The sequence below is a fragment of the Tiliqua scincoides genome, chromosome 4, assembly GCF_035046505.1.
Source record: "Tiliqua scincoides isolate rTilSci1 chromosome 4, rTilSci1.hap2, whole genome shotgun sequence".
Lineage (NCBI taxonomy): Eukaryota > Metazoa > Chordata > Lepidosauria > Squamata > Scincidae > Tiliqua > Tiliqua scincoides.
This window is the reverse complement of record NC_089824.1, coordinates 61,869,248-61,884,075: the sequence shown is the minus strand read 5'-3', so window position 1 is coordinate 61,884,075 and position 14,828 is coordinate 61,869,248. Positions and strand designations below refer to the sequence as shown.

The window sequence follows — 14,828 nt, the reverse complement described above, 5'->3', positions numbered from 1 at the left end:
AGAGTCCCAGATTGTTAGGAGAAGGACCTGGGTGATGTAACTCCCTTCCCTCACAACCTTACTGAGACCACTTGGGCTGGGCTGGTATTGCTAAGGCCAGACCCAAAGGTGCCCTGCCGCTGCCTCCTGTGACCCTGGGGGTCCCCCATGCCCCAGGCCTGGCAAGCCCTATTCAGGCATTAATTCTGAATGTTTCAGAGTAGAAATCACAGGATGACCTCTGTTCAGCGTTTGTCACTACAGAAGCTTCCCTACTTACAAACATTCAACATATGAACAACACTTTCAGCCCTGACTTCCAGTTTTCGGCCAATGCACTGAGCAGGGAAGCCACTCAGGACCATCCCCTGAACTGACAACAGTCCAAGTGAAACTGGCAACACCGACAGCCTCAGAGTGAATCTGACAAGGTAGAGACAAACATTGACAACACTGAGCGTGAAACATCAACACTGACAGTTTCGCAAGTGAAACGGACAAAGTTGGATGTGAAACTGACAACACTGACAGCACCCTGAGCAAAACTGGCAGCTCTAGCACAGAGGCAGGGGCATTACTGTACCTACAGATAAAAAGACTTATGAACAGACCCCTGGAAACTAAAATGTCTGTAAATAGGGGAGCTTCTGTACAGGCAGACATTGCTTACCTGGAGGGCAAGGCTTTGGAAGCATGTCAGGGTGGGAACCGGGCTAAATGGTGTTATCTTGTTTCCACCATTGATTGGACAGTGTCCATACTAGGAAGAATGCCTGAAAAGAACTACAGATATAGACATATCTCCAGCTGAAAAGATCTCAAGTCCCAGGGCTGGAAAAGACCTGTATGAGAAACCTTGAGGAGCCATATCAGGCAGGTTCATACCCCAATATACTCATATGGCAAGGCACAGTATTTCATTTCTCATGAGAAAACTTCACAGTCACAAAAATGGATAATCTTGCTTTATGTTATGCTTTATAAAACATAAATAATTGATAAAAGTAATGAATTATATAATCTTCATCCCAGCCAATAACCTGGGCTTCCTTAGCAAAGCCTTTCTCACAGTTGGACATCTTTTAGACAACCACTCAAGAATGAAGGTGTTGTTTTTTTTTAACATACTACTACTACTTGTGAAATGAACTTCAGTGTGTCCATTCAGTATATATCTATAAGACTGCTGACATAACAATTGTTCTAAAGGAAACTGCCTAGATTAGTGCTCTTCAACCAATGGTACTAATACACATCTGAGTATGATGGGTGGTAATTGATTCCACTGTAATGACCCTGTGGCACCATTCCTCTTGTCTAGACCACACCAGCACAGGCGGTGGCTGAAGTGGTGTATCAGTGGGCTAGATGTGGATGTGCAGTTGACAGACCCTTCAAAAGTGTCGTGATTTGGGAAAAGAGGGCACAAAGCAAAGCACCAACCGGGAGCAAGCCACCTGCTCCTGTGCATAGCGGCTGTGTTTGGTGACAATGGTGGTACCTGCAGAAGTCATACAAAGATGGCGCTTGAACAAGACAGTTTAAAACATCCTGCCGTAGATTAAGTAGCACTGTAGCCTCATTTTAAAATTATATTTTATCATGGTTGAGTATTTTGCTGTATATAAACAAAAACAATCAACACACTGAAAATCAACTAGTAGCACAATGTCAGACAAGTTTTACGAGGCTTCCATCATTCTGCTTCATGGTTTCAAAGCAGTTGTAGTAATCAAAGGTAATGTTCCATCATCAGATCACTAGTGAATTGTGGAACGCACTGAACCCATACATTTTATAGCTGAAATGAGTTCCAAATGCAACCTATGTGGCATTACTTGTCATCATTGGGCTGCCCTAAACTCTTGTATTCTATAGTTCTCAGTTTGAATTAATCTCACTCAGAATCTTAATCAATGTAGCTTTCAGCACTATTGGTTAACTGATAGAAATACTTCAACACAGTACATTATAAACTGAATTTAGAAATTACTTGGGTAAAAGGAATTTACCATGCAGCTGACATAATAACCAGGCATCATTAGTTTGCAGCCAAAAGTGACAGCAATATAATATGCAAAAGGGACTTTTCACATCATTTTGTTCAGTGACTGGCAACAGAGTTGACAGTTGAAATTGTCATCTCTGCATCTCACATCAGGAGAAGAGAGCCTACAGGCTTGTCGAAGATACCAGGAGCAGACAGCCTTAAACGATCACACGGTTTGCTCACAACTACTTGGAATATTACCAACTGCCAGGTTTGCCAGTCCAGAGATAGGATGCACTATTCAAGGGGTATCCTAAGGGCAGCTCTATACTGTATGCACCCATGGTGCCAATCCCCAATCAGTATGGGCCGCATAGCTTCTATTGCATCAACACATTGATGAAAGTTCTAGGCACCATAGATTACAAGACTGATATGGAAAAAGAGTTGGGAGGTGTTTTATGCTCTTTTTATAACATTTTATTTTTAAAAATTTTTGAATTAAAAACTGATAACACAATAAATTAAAATGCAAAGTAGAGAACGTACAGTACAAATACAAGAATAAATGAACACTGGAGGGATCAGATATGCATATACTAACATTTGTCACATATTTAGCCAACTCAAGATAACATTCAAAGCAATGATATTCTTTGGTATAAATTAGATTTTTCATTGGGGAATTCTAGGAAATTAAAAAGGACCAAATGTCATAGAAATCAAATTCAAATATTTATCTCTCTATGTGCGTTTTTTTAAAATTTTTCCAAATTTGTCAGTTTTGACATAATGGCTAGTTCCAAGACTTTGGTCAGCCATGATCAGTATGCCAGGTGGGTAGTACATCTAGACTAAGCAATTTCTGCTGCTGGTAACACCCATAGCAAGAGAATCTTGCAGATATCCACTATGAGATCATCATCTATAATATATAAAAGGATGAGTTCAGGATTTTTCTGATGATACATGCCAGGATTTCTCTACATTTCTTTAGCACTAAATTCCAGTAGTTTTATACCACTTTAAATTCCATCCAACATCTGTGCATCCAACACCTATCGCACTGTACCTTTTTCCAGCAATATGGTGCACATGCTGCATTGAACCTGTGGAGTTCAATTTGTGTATTGTGTCTTTAGTTTAATGTGTGGAAACTGGTACATATAGCCAACTGGCAAGTAGAATGCCATGCCACTGTTCATTCTTTAGTGACTAATTATTTCCACAAGTCAGTTTCCCAGGCCCAGTTACAGGAAGATTTTGGCGACTACGTCATCACAAGGAGTATTTTGTTTGCCAAAAGACCTGTTGCCCTTAAGGTAATTTTTTTTAAAATAAAAGCTGTATAGGTTTTAGTGTCCTATCTACTTGGTTTTTAATCTGAGGTTGTTCTATTAGACATTTTAGTTGTAAGTATTGTGCGTGTTTAACATGGCCTTGCATTTGTTTTGAGATGAAATGATCTAATTCCTGACTTGTCTTTCAGTGAAGCTGCTATGGTTAGACCTACATTTCATCATTCAACAAAATGTTTCAATGAGATTGGGAGTCTTACTTTCACTTGATTGCTGCCCAGAAATAACGGGGAAAATTCAAGGATTAGATTTTTATCTTCACTCTTCTGAATGCAGATCACATCTAGCACTACTGAATAGTTAATCTCTATTTTGTACCAGTCATTTATTGAATACTAGATACAACATCTCAAATGTATATGATAAATTAAGTAGAGAGGAATGAGAGTTAAAGAGTTCCAAAATTGTATTAATATAATGTACTTTATTGTTATTATTGCTGCCCTAGATGGTCTAGCTACATTTTAAATATTGTGGCAAGTATAAAGATTTCATTATTTTGTTGATAGTTTGTCATTTAATGAAATGTTTTTGAATTACAAGCATGCCTCCTTATACAAGGGACCCACTTTGGAAAAAGTCGAACGCCTATCCCCACAGTCTAAAGCATAACTTTCGGTTTTTCCGTGAAACCAGAAGTTGCGTTTTTTCCATTACAGAGCTCAGTCTGCGCCTGGCAGAGGCTGGGGACAGGCACCCCCTCCTTCTTCTGAGCTCAGACTCGCCTCTGGAGCGGGCGTGCGAGGGGCGGCCAGGACCTGATTTGTGGATCACTGAATCCACAGATATAGAATCTGTGGATATGGGGGGGGCCCCTGTACTGACATTATATTTATTGTTACAGTAACGATTGTTATCTCTTGCTATTTATTATTGATATTTTATTTTGCATAGCCACTTTGAGCACAACCTTATATCAAAGGCAGCATTTAAATATTCAGTGATTTTGAGTAAGAGGATTAATGGGGCAGGAGGTGTGGTCTGGAGGTTGACGGCCACCTTGCCTGAAAAAGCTAAACAGGATCAGTTGCTTGGATGAAAGATCAAAGCTGTTGGCATCTCTGCAAATAGACTGCGGTGGAGTCTGCTGGCAAAAAGACAATCCTTGAGAAGCTAGTCTGAAGCTTGGTTTGCAGCTGCCTGAATAAGCTTTGGAAGTGCAACAGCAAGCAGCCAGGATGATGACTGCACTATGAAAGGAAACACCAGGTGAAATGGAGGTTTTATGAGATGGTCTCATGGAATAATACTTGTAAAAACCTCATTGAAAAATGGATTTATGTTCAGCTTGCTTATGTAAACTGCCTTAAGTCTACTGAGAAAGGTTGTATACATTGTAATAAATAAATAAAAATAAATTAATACTAATTCTGTGCAGCATTATCAGCACAAATCTCATGTTTCTAATTTTTAGTAGAAATCAACTTCTGAGAATCATTCTGTTCTAAGTTATTTATTCTTTGGGATGTGAAAAGACAAATCAGATAATAAAAAGTTTATGATCTGAGGAAACAAACCACGCTTTACTCCATCATATTAAAAATTGCAAAAATATCAAGAAAACTTTAATATGAAATATTAACCAAAAAGTTATAGCATTCATATATAGGGATTAAACTAGGACTAGCAGACTGAAGTCTATGTCTTGGAGGAAGCAAGAGACAAAGAGAAAACTGTAGCCATGACACACTAACCTTGAACATTCATAGACTGGGAAGTATGTCTAGAAGAGCAATTCCTTAGTGTACAGGAAGGTCACACTAGTCAAGGCAGGCACAGCTGGCAGCACGTAGTGACAGTTCAAAAGCGAACTGAGGACTAACTTTCAAAGTAAGTTTAGTTGATGCTGTTTCATTTGCTTGTTTCATTAATGTTGAATTTGGAGAGCCTTGAGGGCCCCTGTGTGCGGAAAGGCAAGGTAAAAATAGGAAAATGAAGTGGCACTGAATAATGAATAGATATACATTTTCTAACCCTGGTGTTAGTCTGAGATGGTACGATATTTGTTCCAGTAAGTAATGTATTACTCATTTCAAGGCTGTTATTCATTTTCTTGCCAGCTGAACGACAGTTTTGGCAGTGTAAAACAGATATCTGTGGAACAGATTCGAATGTTTATTCGTATTTTCTTATATGGTAAGGTGGGTGATGATTTGATTTTAGAAAATAAAGTGGCACTAGCTTCGTATTCATCATATGAAATTATTTTTAACATGCTTGTGCACACCTGAGAGCTTTCTTGAGTTCTGCAAAGTTAAAATATTTAGATCTATTGAGGTTTTATTTCTTCCCCATGCTGTGACCCACCAGTTCTGTGGTGGAGGGCACCACGACCCACCTCCTTCTCTGTTACCAGATCTCTGTAGGTCTCTGGAAGCAACCGGACGTAATTTTCACAAACCTGGAAGTGAACAGGAAGTGACTTTCTAGCTGCTTCTGGAGGCCCGCAAACATCTGATGCAGCCTCCAATTGTGTCTGGAGGGTTCCAATTTGGAGCCAACTCGATGAAAGCGTTTGCAACCCACTTGTTTAAGAAACCCTGTTTAAACCCTGTTTTAGTCTATTTTATGATTAAGAGCCCAATCCTGAGTCCAGCAGCAGTGAGTGTCGCAAACATGAGTGCGGCAAATCTTTTAAATATAGAAAATCATGCAGAAAATTAGCATCATCATATTTAGGCTCACAGTAGAATGGAAAGTGTCCTGTGCATACCAAAACTTGCTTCTGCAGTACTGCTGCTGTGTCCCTGAGCTCCTATACTCTTCTTCATGGTAAGCAGCTCCACAAGCAAAAGAGGTACTGTAGCAGTCCAGTGTCTTCCCAGATTTGACAATCTGGAGTGTCATGTATGCATTCCTTGGCTCAGCATATATGGCTTTTCAGTAGCTGCAGCCATGCACTTGTGGTAGTGTCCACAGCATCCCATGCGGGCAACAAGTCTGAGTAGACAGGAAACTGTAATATTCCAGGAAATTTCTGGGTCCCCTCCATTGGCTCCTGGGCCCCCTTTTTGACCCTGGGCCTGGGTACAAATTTCCCCCTTTACCCCCCTCTCCTAGGCCCTGGATGAGTGGAGACGTGGGGGGGGGGAAGGTGGAGGCGTTCCAGGGCAGGTGGAGACAGAGGGAGGGCCAGGAGAGGGTGGGGAGGAGACGTCCCTGGGGGAGGAGGCAGGGTGGGAGGAAGGCGGTATCAGTGGAGCTCTGCTGTACTGGATCCTGAGCCTCTGTGTCAGGTCCACCACCCCACACAGCAAACCAAGGGTTGCTGTAGAATTAAGTAGCCCCTTTGTGGGGCTATGTCCCTTACTCAGGGGAAGGGGACAAACGTCCCCTTCCCCCGAGGAGCCGGCAGCGCCTGCCCAGTTGTACTCAGGATGCCGCAGCAGCCATTTTCACTGCCACGGCAGTAGCAGCTCAGGATTGGGCTGTAAGTTAGGATGCATTAGATTCAGTTCTATCAAAATTAAGCCCTTTAAGGTACCATTGATTTTAGTGGAAGAGCAATGTATGACCTGAATCATGCCCATTGTGAATTCTGTGTTATTCAGTACAAAGCAAATATACTGCTGGAAAACCCATTTCACCCAGCTACTACTGCAGTCCTGACAGGTACAAAAATATCATTTGAAATCCCTTGCAAGGGAGTGGCACCACGTCTCTTGTTATCTTGTGTGCTCCCTAAGGCATCTGGTGAGCCACTATGAGATACAGGAAGCTGAACTAGCTGGGCCTTTGGCCTGATCCAGCAGGGCTTCTCTTATGATCTTATGTTAAAGTAAGTGAATCTCTGCAGCTAAAGATAATTAAATCATATTATATTACACCATAGAAGTAGTAATGTAGTTTGACTATAAAGGCATAACTCACACTCTAATATAGCAATACTACTCTCTGATCACATCTGTTAAATGTAAACATGTTAAAATGTTCTAAATGCACTCTTTGATACTTTCCTAAGAATTCACTTCTACTATTAAAGTCACTTACAAACAGGCACCTCATAATAATGTCATACAGATACGCCTTACTCCTGGCTACTGTGTTTCCAAAGGAACACGCAATTGTCATTTCTTGCTATTCTTTTTCATCCTGCGAATATACAAGAATATTGCCATATTCCTCGAAATAAAGTAGCCTATTTGCCAGATTTACAATTCAAGCTTCAAGCTACGCTTACTGAAAAGTTTTGCAGCAAATACCTTCAACCTTACAATCCTCTATGTAGTGCAGGCACATAGGCCTCGGGTCTAGAAACTCATGTTAGCACAAAGTAAGGGATGGCTGAGGAAAGGTCAGGTGAGTTAGGCTAGGAGAAACTGGCCATCCAACCACAAACGTCCCTCCCTATTTCCAAATATATTATTAGAGAGGTAGTTTGTCAATGTCAAAATATCAGTGTTTTGGATGGGAGGGATGCTGTCCCCAGTGAAGATTCTTGGTGCCAGTGAGATTCGAGGAACCCACACACCACCAGAACAAAGCTGCTCAAGTTGGAGTTTCTCCACTGTTTTAGGCTGCTTAGAGACAACTACTGGATTCCTCTGTTGCCATCTCCATCAATCAAACATAATAATAATAACTAACTTGGTATTTATATACCGCCTTTCTGGTCATCGGATTACTCCTCTGACTTTATGAGATCCATGGGGACAGTTAGAGAGAATTAGAGGTTAGATGAGTGGAAGGTAAAGACCAAGGAAGGGATAGGAAGTCTTCTTCGTTACTGTGTACACCCCATTTACCTTACTCTTATCACATATTATTGGCATTATAATTTGTAGTGGGGCTGCCGAGATGTGCATATTTGCCAAGTGACCAAACGGAAACCAACCTAGTCAGCTTCTGTGCCAGTCTGAGTCCACTTTTCTGGCACAGGTATCTATGAAAAGAGGTAAGGTTGCATGCAGTACAAAGAAAGGAGCAGACGATGCTTTTTTTAATACATGGGAATTAATATTACTTTGTCAAACTCTGCAAAGCAAGCTCATTGTTCAAGAGCAGGTGCTGGCCAAGATGTTGGCAATCCTAGGCATGTAACATATTAGGGTTGTGAAAGTCAGCAGTACGATTAAAAATTGATGAAGGTGGAGCAGGAAAAAAGGTTTGAGAAAAGTGCGACATAAGAACAGCCCCACTGGATCAGGCCATAGGCCCATCTAGTCAGGAGGGCTGCACATACACATCATGGCTTGTAACCCATAATGGATTTTTCCTCCAGAAACTTGTCCAATCCCCTTTTAAAGGCGTCTAGGCTAGACACCAGCACCACATCTTGTGGCAAGGAGTTCCACAGACCAATCACATGCTAAGTAAAGAAATATTTTCTTTTGTCTGTCCTAACCCTCCCAACACTCAATTTTAGTGGATGTCCCCCGGTTCTGGTGTTATGTGAGAGTGTAAAGAGCACCTCTCTATCCACTTTATCCTTCCCATGCATAATTTTGTATGTCTCAACCATGTTCCCCCTCAGATGTCTCTTTTCTAGGCTAAAGAGGCCCAAAAGCTGTAGCCTTTCCTCATAAGGAAGGTGCTCCAGCCCAGATATACTTCATTAACATTTTCAGAAATACTGAAAAATTTTAATAAAAGCAGTTTACATACTTAAATTGTTATGTTGCTATGGTTATAAAATATATCACAACACGTATTGTAGAGAAATGTTGAATAACAGAATTCTAACTGAATTTTAAAACCACTTTCTGTTTTGTCTTGCCTTGTTGGAGCAGTGTTTCTAGGGTTCCTTTAGAAAAGTTATGATGTTGTCTAGAATTTCACCAGGGCAAACTGTGAAGGAAAGAATGTAACCCTGAATGATATTTATTTCCTTTCATTGCAGGGTTCCCAAAAACCCTGCACCAAACTAACAGAGAAGCAAACCACATCCAGTTTCTCTTGCTGAAAATCCAGCATCTGAAGAAGTGAAACCTATCTGCAAAATTCAGCCCACATATGAATTTATTTTTCCCAAGTCTACAAGTCACATTGTATAACAGCCCACGTTTCTCCAAGTAGCCTCCACTGTTGCCCTGAGGGTCACCACAGGCTATAGCTCATAGTTTTCCCAGGCTTTTCTGGCCAAACAAAGAAAACAAAACTGTAAGCTTTAACAGGCAAAGTTTAGGTACTTCTTTGGCAAGGCACATATTCCACAATCCACCTACTCCATAGCAGACACAATGATTTTAACAAGATTATTGCAGCCTTCAGGACCAGACTCCAGGAAAACTGCATAGGAGTTTGGGAACAGGAAGAACACATTCTCCCACATTTGAGATATCCAGATTCTTCTACCATGTTTCATGCACATATCAGCATGAAAAATAGCTGGAGGATTATGCATTAATAGCTTCTCAGCCTACCACCCAGTCTCCATGCCCAGCCCCTGGAGAACCTGTCTTTATAAAACTTTTTCAAGCTAGATAGGAATTTGGTCTGATTTCCCACTAGCATGGAACTTAGATAGGAATTGAGTTAAATATACAAACATGCTTCTGTCCATAGGTCTTACAGTTTATACTTTGGTATAAAAGTCTAAGAATACAGAAAAATAACCTATGAGTCTCCAGTACCAGCATGCAAATGAACAGTGCTACAGGGGGCAGGCCTCTCTACTTCAATGAGCAATCTCATAGTACTTTAAGCATATGATTTGAAGGCACATCCTTGATTTTTAAAAAGTTTAAATAGTAGTCAGAATGAGCCTTTGTGGAGCAGAACCACAGCAGTTAGAGAGAGGACTTTAATGCTGCCTTCTTGCTGCAGACCCAATCAGGCTTGGGCTCCCTGTGGTTACAACTTACCAAAGAAAAGGAACACTTATTGATGCCAATGGGAGGTCTTTTCCTTGGCAAATAGCAGTCACAGGGAACTCAATCTCGATTGAGATCATGGTGTGGAAGGGAGTAGGGTTAAAGCCCTCTACTTTCCCCAACCTGGCTTCTATTTAACCTTAAAAATATAAGCATATGCTTACAAAATATGTGCTTATAGTAACATGCACACGTGTCTCTTTCCCTCTTCTGGTTGTTTCTCCTCAATCTGAAGAATCAGGTAGATAGTTCCCAAATCTGCACATCTTGAAATGAACAGAGCCAAAAGATAAGGCAGCCGCTTCTTGGGCTACAGAAACCAGTTTTTCATTTTCTCACATAAATGAGTGGCTGACATACACTATAACAAGCATTTGGTTGCAAGCAAAACATAATTATCTCACAATCATAACAAAACACTTACCTGTGAAAGCATTCGTGGCCTGAAAACCAGCTTCCTGCATACTGCCCTTCCAATAAAGCTTGGGATTCCAGTCTTAACCTGTCCTTTACAGAGCAACTTCGAGACTTGAAGCTGTCAAGTTACTTCCATCTTCGCTTGTCAATGTCCATTTCTTTTCCCCAGTCCAGCATGTGGCATCAACCAAACTCCACCTTCTCACAGGTCCTTTGAACCTGGGGCAAGGGATATGTGTCAACCTCAAATGGCAAGTGTGGGTCAGGGGCGTCAACCGTCCTGCCAGAGATTTTTAGCCATGGTGTCCGTGCAAAGGAAAGGAGTCATTCCGAGAGAATTTTAAATGTGTCTTTCAAAATTTAGTTCTAATCCTCTGCTCTGGTAGCGTCATTGCTTCTGTTTCCTTGCTTGCTTACTCTCCTGTGCATTCAGCTAGTAGTGGCCTTCACTTGTCTTCTGTGTTCCTTGTTGGGCTTCACCTTTCCTTCAGGTAAGCTGGGAAATTAAAAAGGGAAAAGATATTTCCTAATGACTTTAAGCAAGTTTCACAAAATTCAGAGTATCACCACAAACACCGACACCATTTAGCAAGGATTGATTGGACACATTAAAGGGGATCTTTAGAAGGAAAATATTACAATTTTGCTCAGATGCAAAGTGTGACTGCATAATGCTTTGAAGTGCAAAGGAGTGAGTGCTGAAGCTGTCAATATGCATCTCTGAACATGATATGATTTACATTTCAAAAGTCATATTTAGTAAAGATGGCAGCAGTGGTACAACAACAAAATTGCAGTTAAAAGGAAAAAGTAGAATCATTGAATTATCATTTTATGATAATTATCATTTTATCAGGTCTTATCATTGCCACTTTATAAGCCTCTCTTACAAAACAGGATGCAAAACATTAGATACACTGGGGTGCTAGTGATATATACTTTCTAAGGTAAAATCTTGTCAGAGAGAATATATGTATATACATCTTAGAAGGCCAGAGACAACTCTTGTATTGACAACTCTTAAAACTCATGTTACTAAACTTAATTTCCACTATGAAAATTAGGCAACATTGTCGTTAGCAAACTGAGTGGCACCCGGGGAATAGTAGTTTACTTTTTCCCATTTAAGTAAATGGTAACTTAGGGAAAGGCACACACCTTGGAGCATAGTCAAAGAGGGCTAAGGGCCAAATTTTGAGCCTCACCTCAGTTGCTTACTTTTTCCTATACACTAGGAGCTCCCATTGAATTTTATAGCACAATCTCAGTGTAACCTGGGACACATATAGCTGGAGAAAAAGCTTCACTGTTCCCAGATGCTGCTGTCTGAGATTTAAAGAAGGAATAGGTTTCCCTTCTCTCTCAACTGTTGCCCTGAATACAGCCAGTTACGCTGCCATATAAATTTTATGTCAATCACTGACTAGCACAGAAGAATGTAAGAAGGTTGCACTGGGATGTTTTGGGTAAGCCAAAATGAATACCCCAGCCTAACTCTGGAACTATAGTAACAGGGGGAGTTACTGATTTAGGGCCCAATCCTACCCAATTTTCCACCAGTGGTGCAGCCGCAATGCAGCCCTGAGGTAAGGGAACACATGTTCCCATACCTTGAGGAGGCCTCTGTGACTGCCTCCCCACCACAGGAGGCAGTGCATGCATGCCTCATGCTCACAGCTGCACCAGCACTGGAAAAGAGGATAGAATTTGGTCCTTATTAAGCCACCATTGCCCTCAACTACAACCCTTTATGTTCTCTGATGTGAAATGAATGGTCAACATTAGTTTTAGAAGAAGAAAAAAATCTAGTGCTGCATTCCAATATACAACTGAGAATATGGGAAATCTGCCCACCGTACCTGAACCCAGGCAACTAGGCCTCTACTGATAGGGACTATGGTGTGAGGGGAAATAAAGAGGTATCTGTTCATAGAACCCATACACTGTTGCATGGTGATGCTCCTGCACAAGCTACAATCCTATTCACACTTTCCTGGGAGTAAGCCCTACTGAACATAGTGGGACTTTCTAAGCAGACATGCTTAGGATTGGACTGTCAGTTGTCTGCATGCTAATTTGTATCAAGCTGTTTGCAGGCCACAAATACTAATACTGGATTAACCAGGTATCAGTGCATCTTTTTGCTTCAAAATGGATTCAAATTTAATCAAGTTTCAATTACCACCCCTGGATATACTTAGGGGGTTAGCACCTTTGCAAAACATCTACAGGTACTTTTGCATCTTGTCTTCTAACACAAAGTTCCTCAACAACTCTGAAATATTTTGTTAGAAAACCTAGACAAACAGATGAGTTTACATAAAGTAAAAGTATCATTTTTTATTTGCAGGAAAGTATATACGAACATTTCACATCCAGTCTGAACACAGCATGTTCTTAGTACACATAGGAACCTCTTCCCTCCCAAACAGCTTATTATCACACTTTGAGTTTGATACATTTATGCAGCATGTCCACTGGTTTTTAATATGACAAAGACCAAACATACACAGAAGAAAATAGAATATCCCAGGAAAATAAACATGTTTGGTCTCACTCTTGATTTTTGCAAGCCTCCTAAGAAAGTAGTAGTGTCACTATTGCTGCCTCCTTGTTCATCTGAAAGCCATATGATCAAGTCTACCAATGCTTAAGTATACAGTCACTAAGAAAGAATAAGGTAAAGGATGAACATTGTGATTCTTCTTTAGAAAAACAAAGGGAAGAGCCTTGAAAGCAACTAAGAAATATCACCAGCCAGATGCACAGTCACTTGTGAATCTGATTGGTGGTTCTTCTTTGGAACAAAGATAGCCCTCTGGAGCGGGGTTGGCTAAATGACAGTGTTAGAGAATGGCCCCAGGGATGTGTGCGTGTGTGGCCTTTTGTGAGTGTCTACATGAGTAATAAAGATTTGCATCCTGGTTGTTGAGCACAGTACTTCTTTCCTTGAGGTGGCATTTTCTTTTGGTAAAAATATAATATTTTTTCAGAACTCAGCGTAATATTTTGTATCTGGAAAAATGTGATACAGTCTCCAAACAGCAAATCACTTGCGATTGTAATTGCTGCCTGGAATGTTCTGATTCCAATAGTGTCAAAGGCACTTTGGTGCATTTTAGAAATTAAAACCAGAAATCAGACTTTGGTTTTATAAACACAGAGACATAAACAAACAGCCAGCAACACCCAGGAATGCCATTTATTTTAAAACAACACAGTCATAAGAGCCTAGAGACCATAGGTTCCCCAACTATATCACTGCAAGCCTTTTATATCAAAAACAAAGGTTGTCTGGCTCAAAGACCTTTGGCCTTCAAAGGAAATGTAAGCAGAAGAACTTTCTCTGTATAGATACGGATTCTCCCTTCCTTCGAAATGGAACTGGAGGAACTCTTTTACCACTGTCTGAAACCACATTTTTCTTTTAGAATCAAAACTCTATATGGGGGTTCTCTAATTCTGCAACATTTATGAAAGCAGAAAGACACATTATGGGAGCCTCTGTAAACAAATGAAAACAAAGCAAAAAGTTTGCAGCTTGCAACAGGCACAACACAGAAAAAGCAGGACGGTCCAGGCCTGCAACAGCCAGAAAAATGAAAAAGAGAGGAATCAATACCTGGGTCCTTTGCATTTTTTAAAAAGTATTTCATAGAAGGGAAGATTCAAAGAAAGAAACCTCAAAACTATATTAAATACAGCACAGTCATACTAGCTTTTTGAACTGCCATTCAATAAAAAAGGAGGTAAGCAAACTTTCAAACAGTTTCCTTCGCTCATCAGAGGTGGGTCAGCTTGTTATTGTCCAGCCACGAAGCAAGCTGGCAATAAAGCTTGCTAAGTGGGGCTTTAACCAGGAGCCTGGGAGCAACTCAGCTTGAGTTGCCCATATCGAAGAACCAGGCCAAAGTAACCAGAATGTTGTTATACAGCCCTATCGTCCCCTTGTGTTACTTGACCACTGCTTGGCTGCTGACACTGAACCACCCCTCTGGGTATCTATAGCAGTGGTGCTGAAAGACCAGACCAGCAGTTCCCTTACCCTGCAAGTTACACTGTGATGCAGCTGTAGATGCCTGGACTGGTCTGCCAGAGTCTTGTTCAAGACCTCTTGGGTCTTGCAGGTCTTCCACGGCTAAGACAAATCAGAAAAGTGTTTATCTCTCTGCTGGAAACTGCTCTTAGTTCCTTCAGAGACCAGCCTCATACTGGGAACCATAACACTAAAATACCCTGCTTGTTCCATCACAGCTCATTTCTTTTCCTTCA

At 40.9% G+C, this 14,828-nt stretch overlaps 1 protein-coding gene across 3 annotated transcripts in view; it reads right to left on the bottom strand.

The window, feature by feature from the left end:
- The window catches only part of LDLRAD4 (low density lipoprotein receptor class A domain containing 4), a 370,927-nt gene that overhangs the window by 212,801 nt on the left and 143,298 nt on the right, over nt 1-14,828 (bottom strand). For all 3 annotated transcript variants that reach the window (XM_066623784.1, XM_066623783.1, XM_066623785.1), the window contains one exon: nt 10,564-11,052. In XM_066623784.1, the coding sequence (XP_066479881.1) occupies nt 10,564-10,603 (40 nt within the window). In that variant the 5' untranslated portion in view covers nt 10,604-11,052. The remainder of the gene's footprint in view (nt 1-10,563; nt 11,053-14,828) is intronic.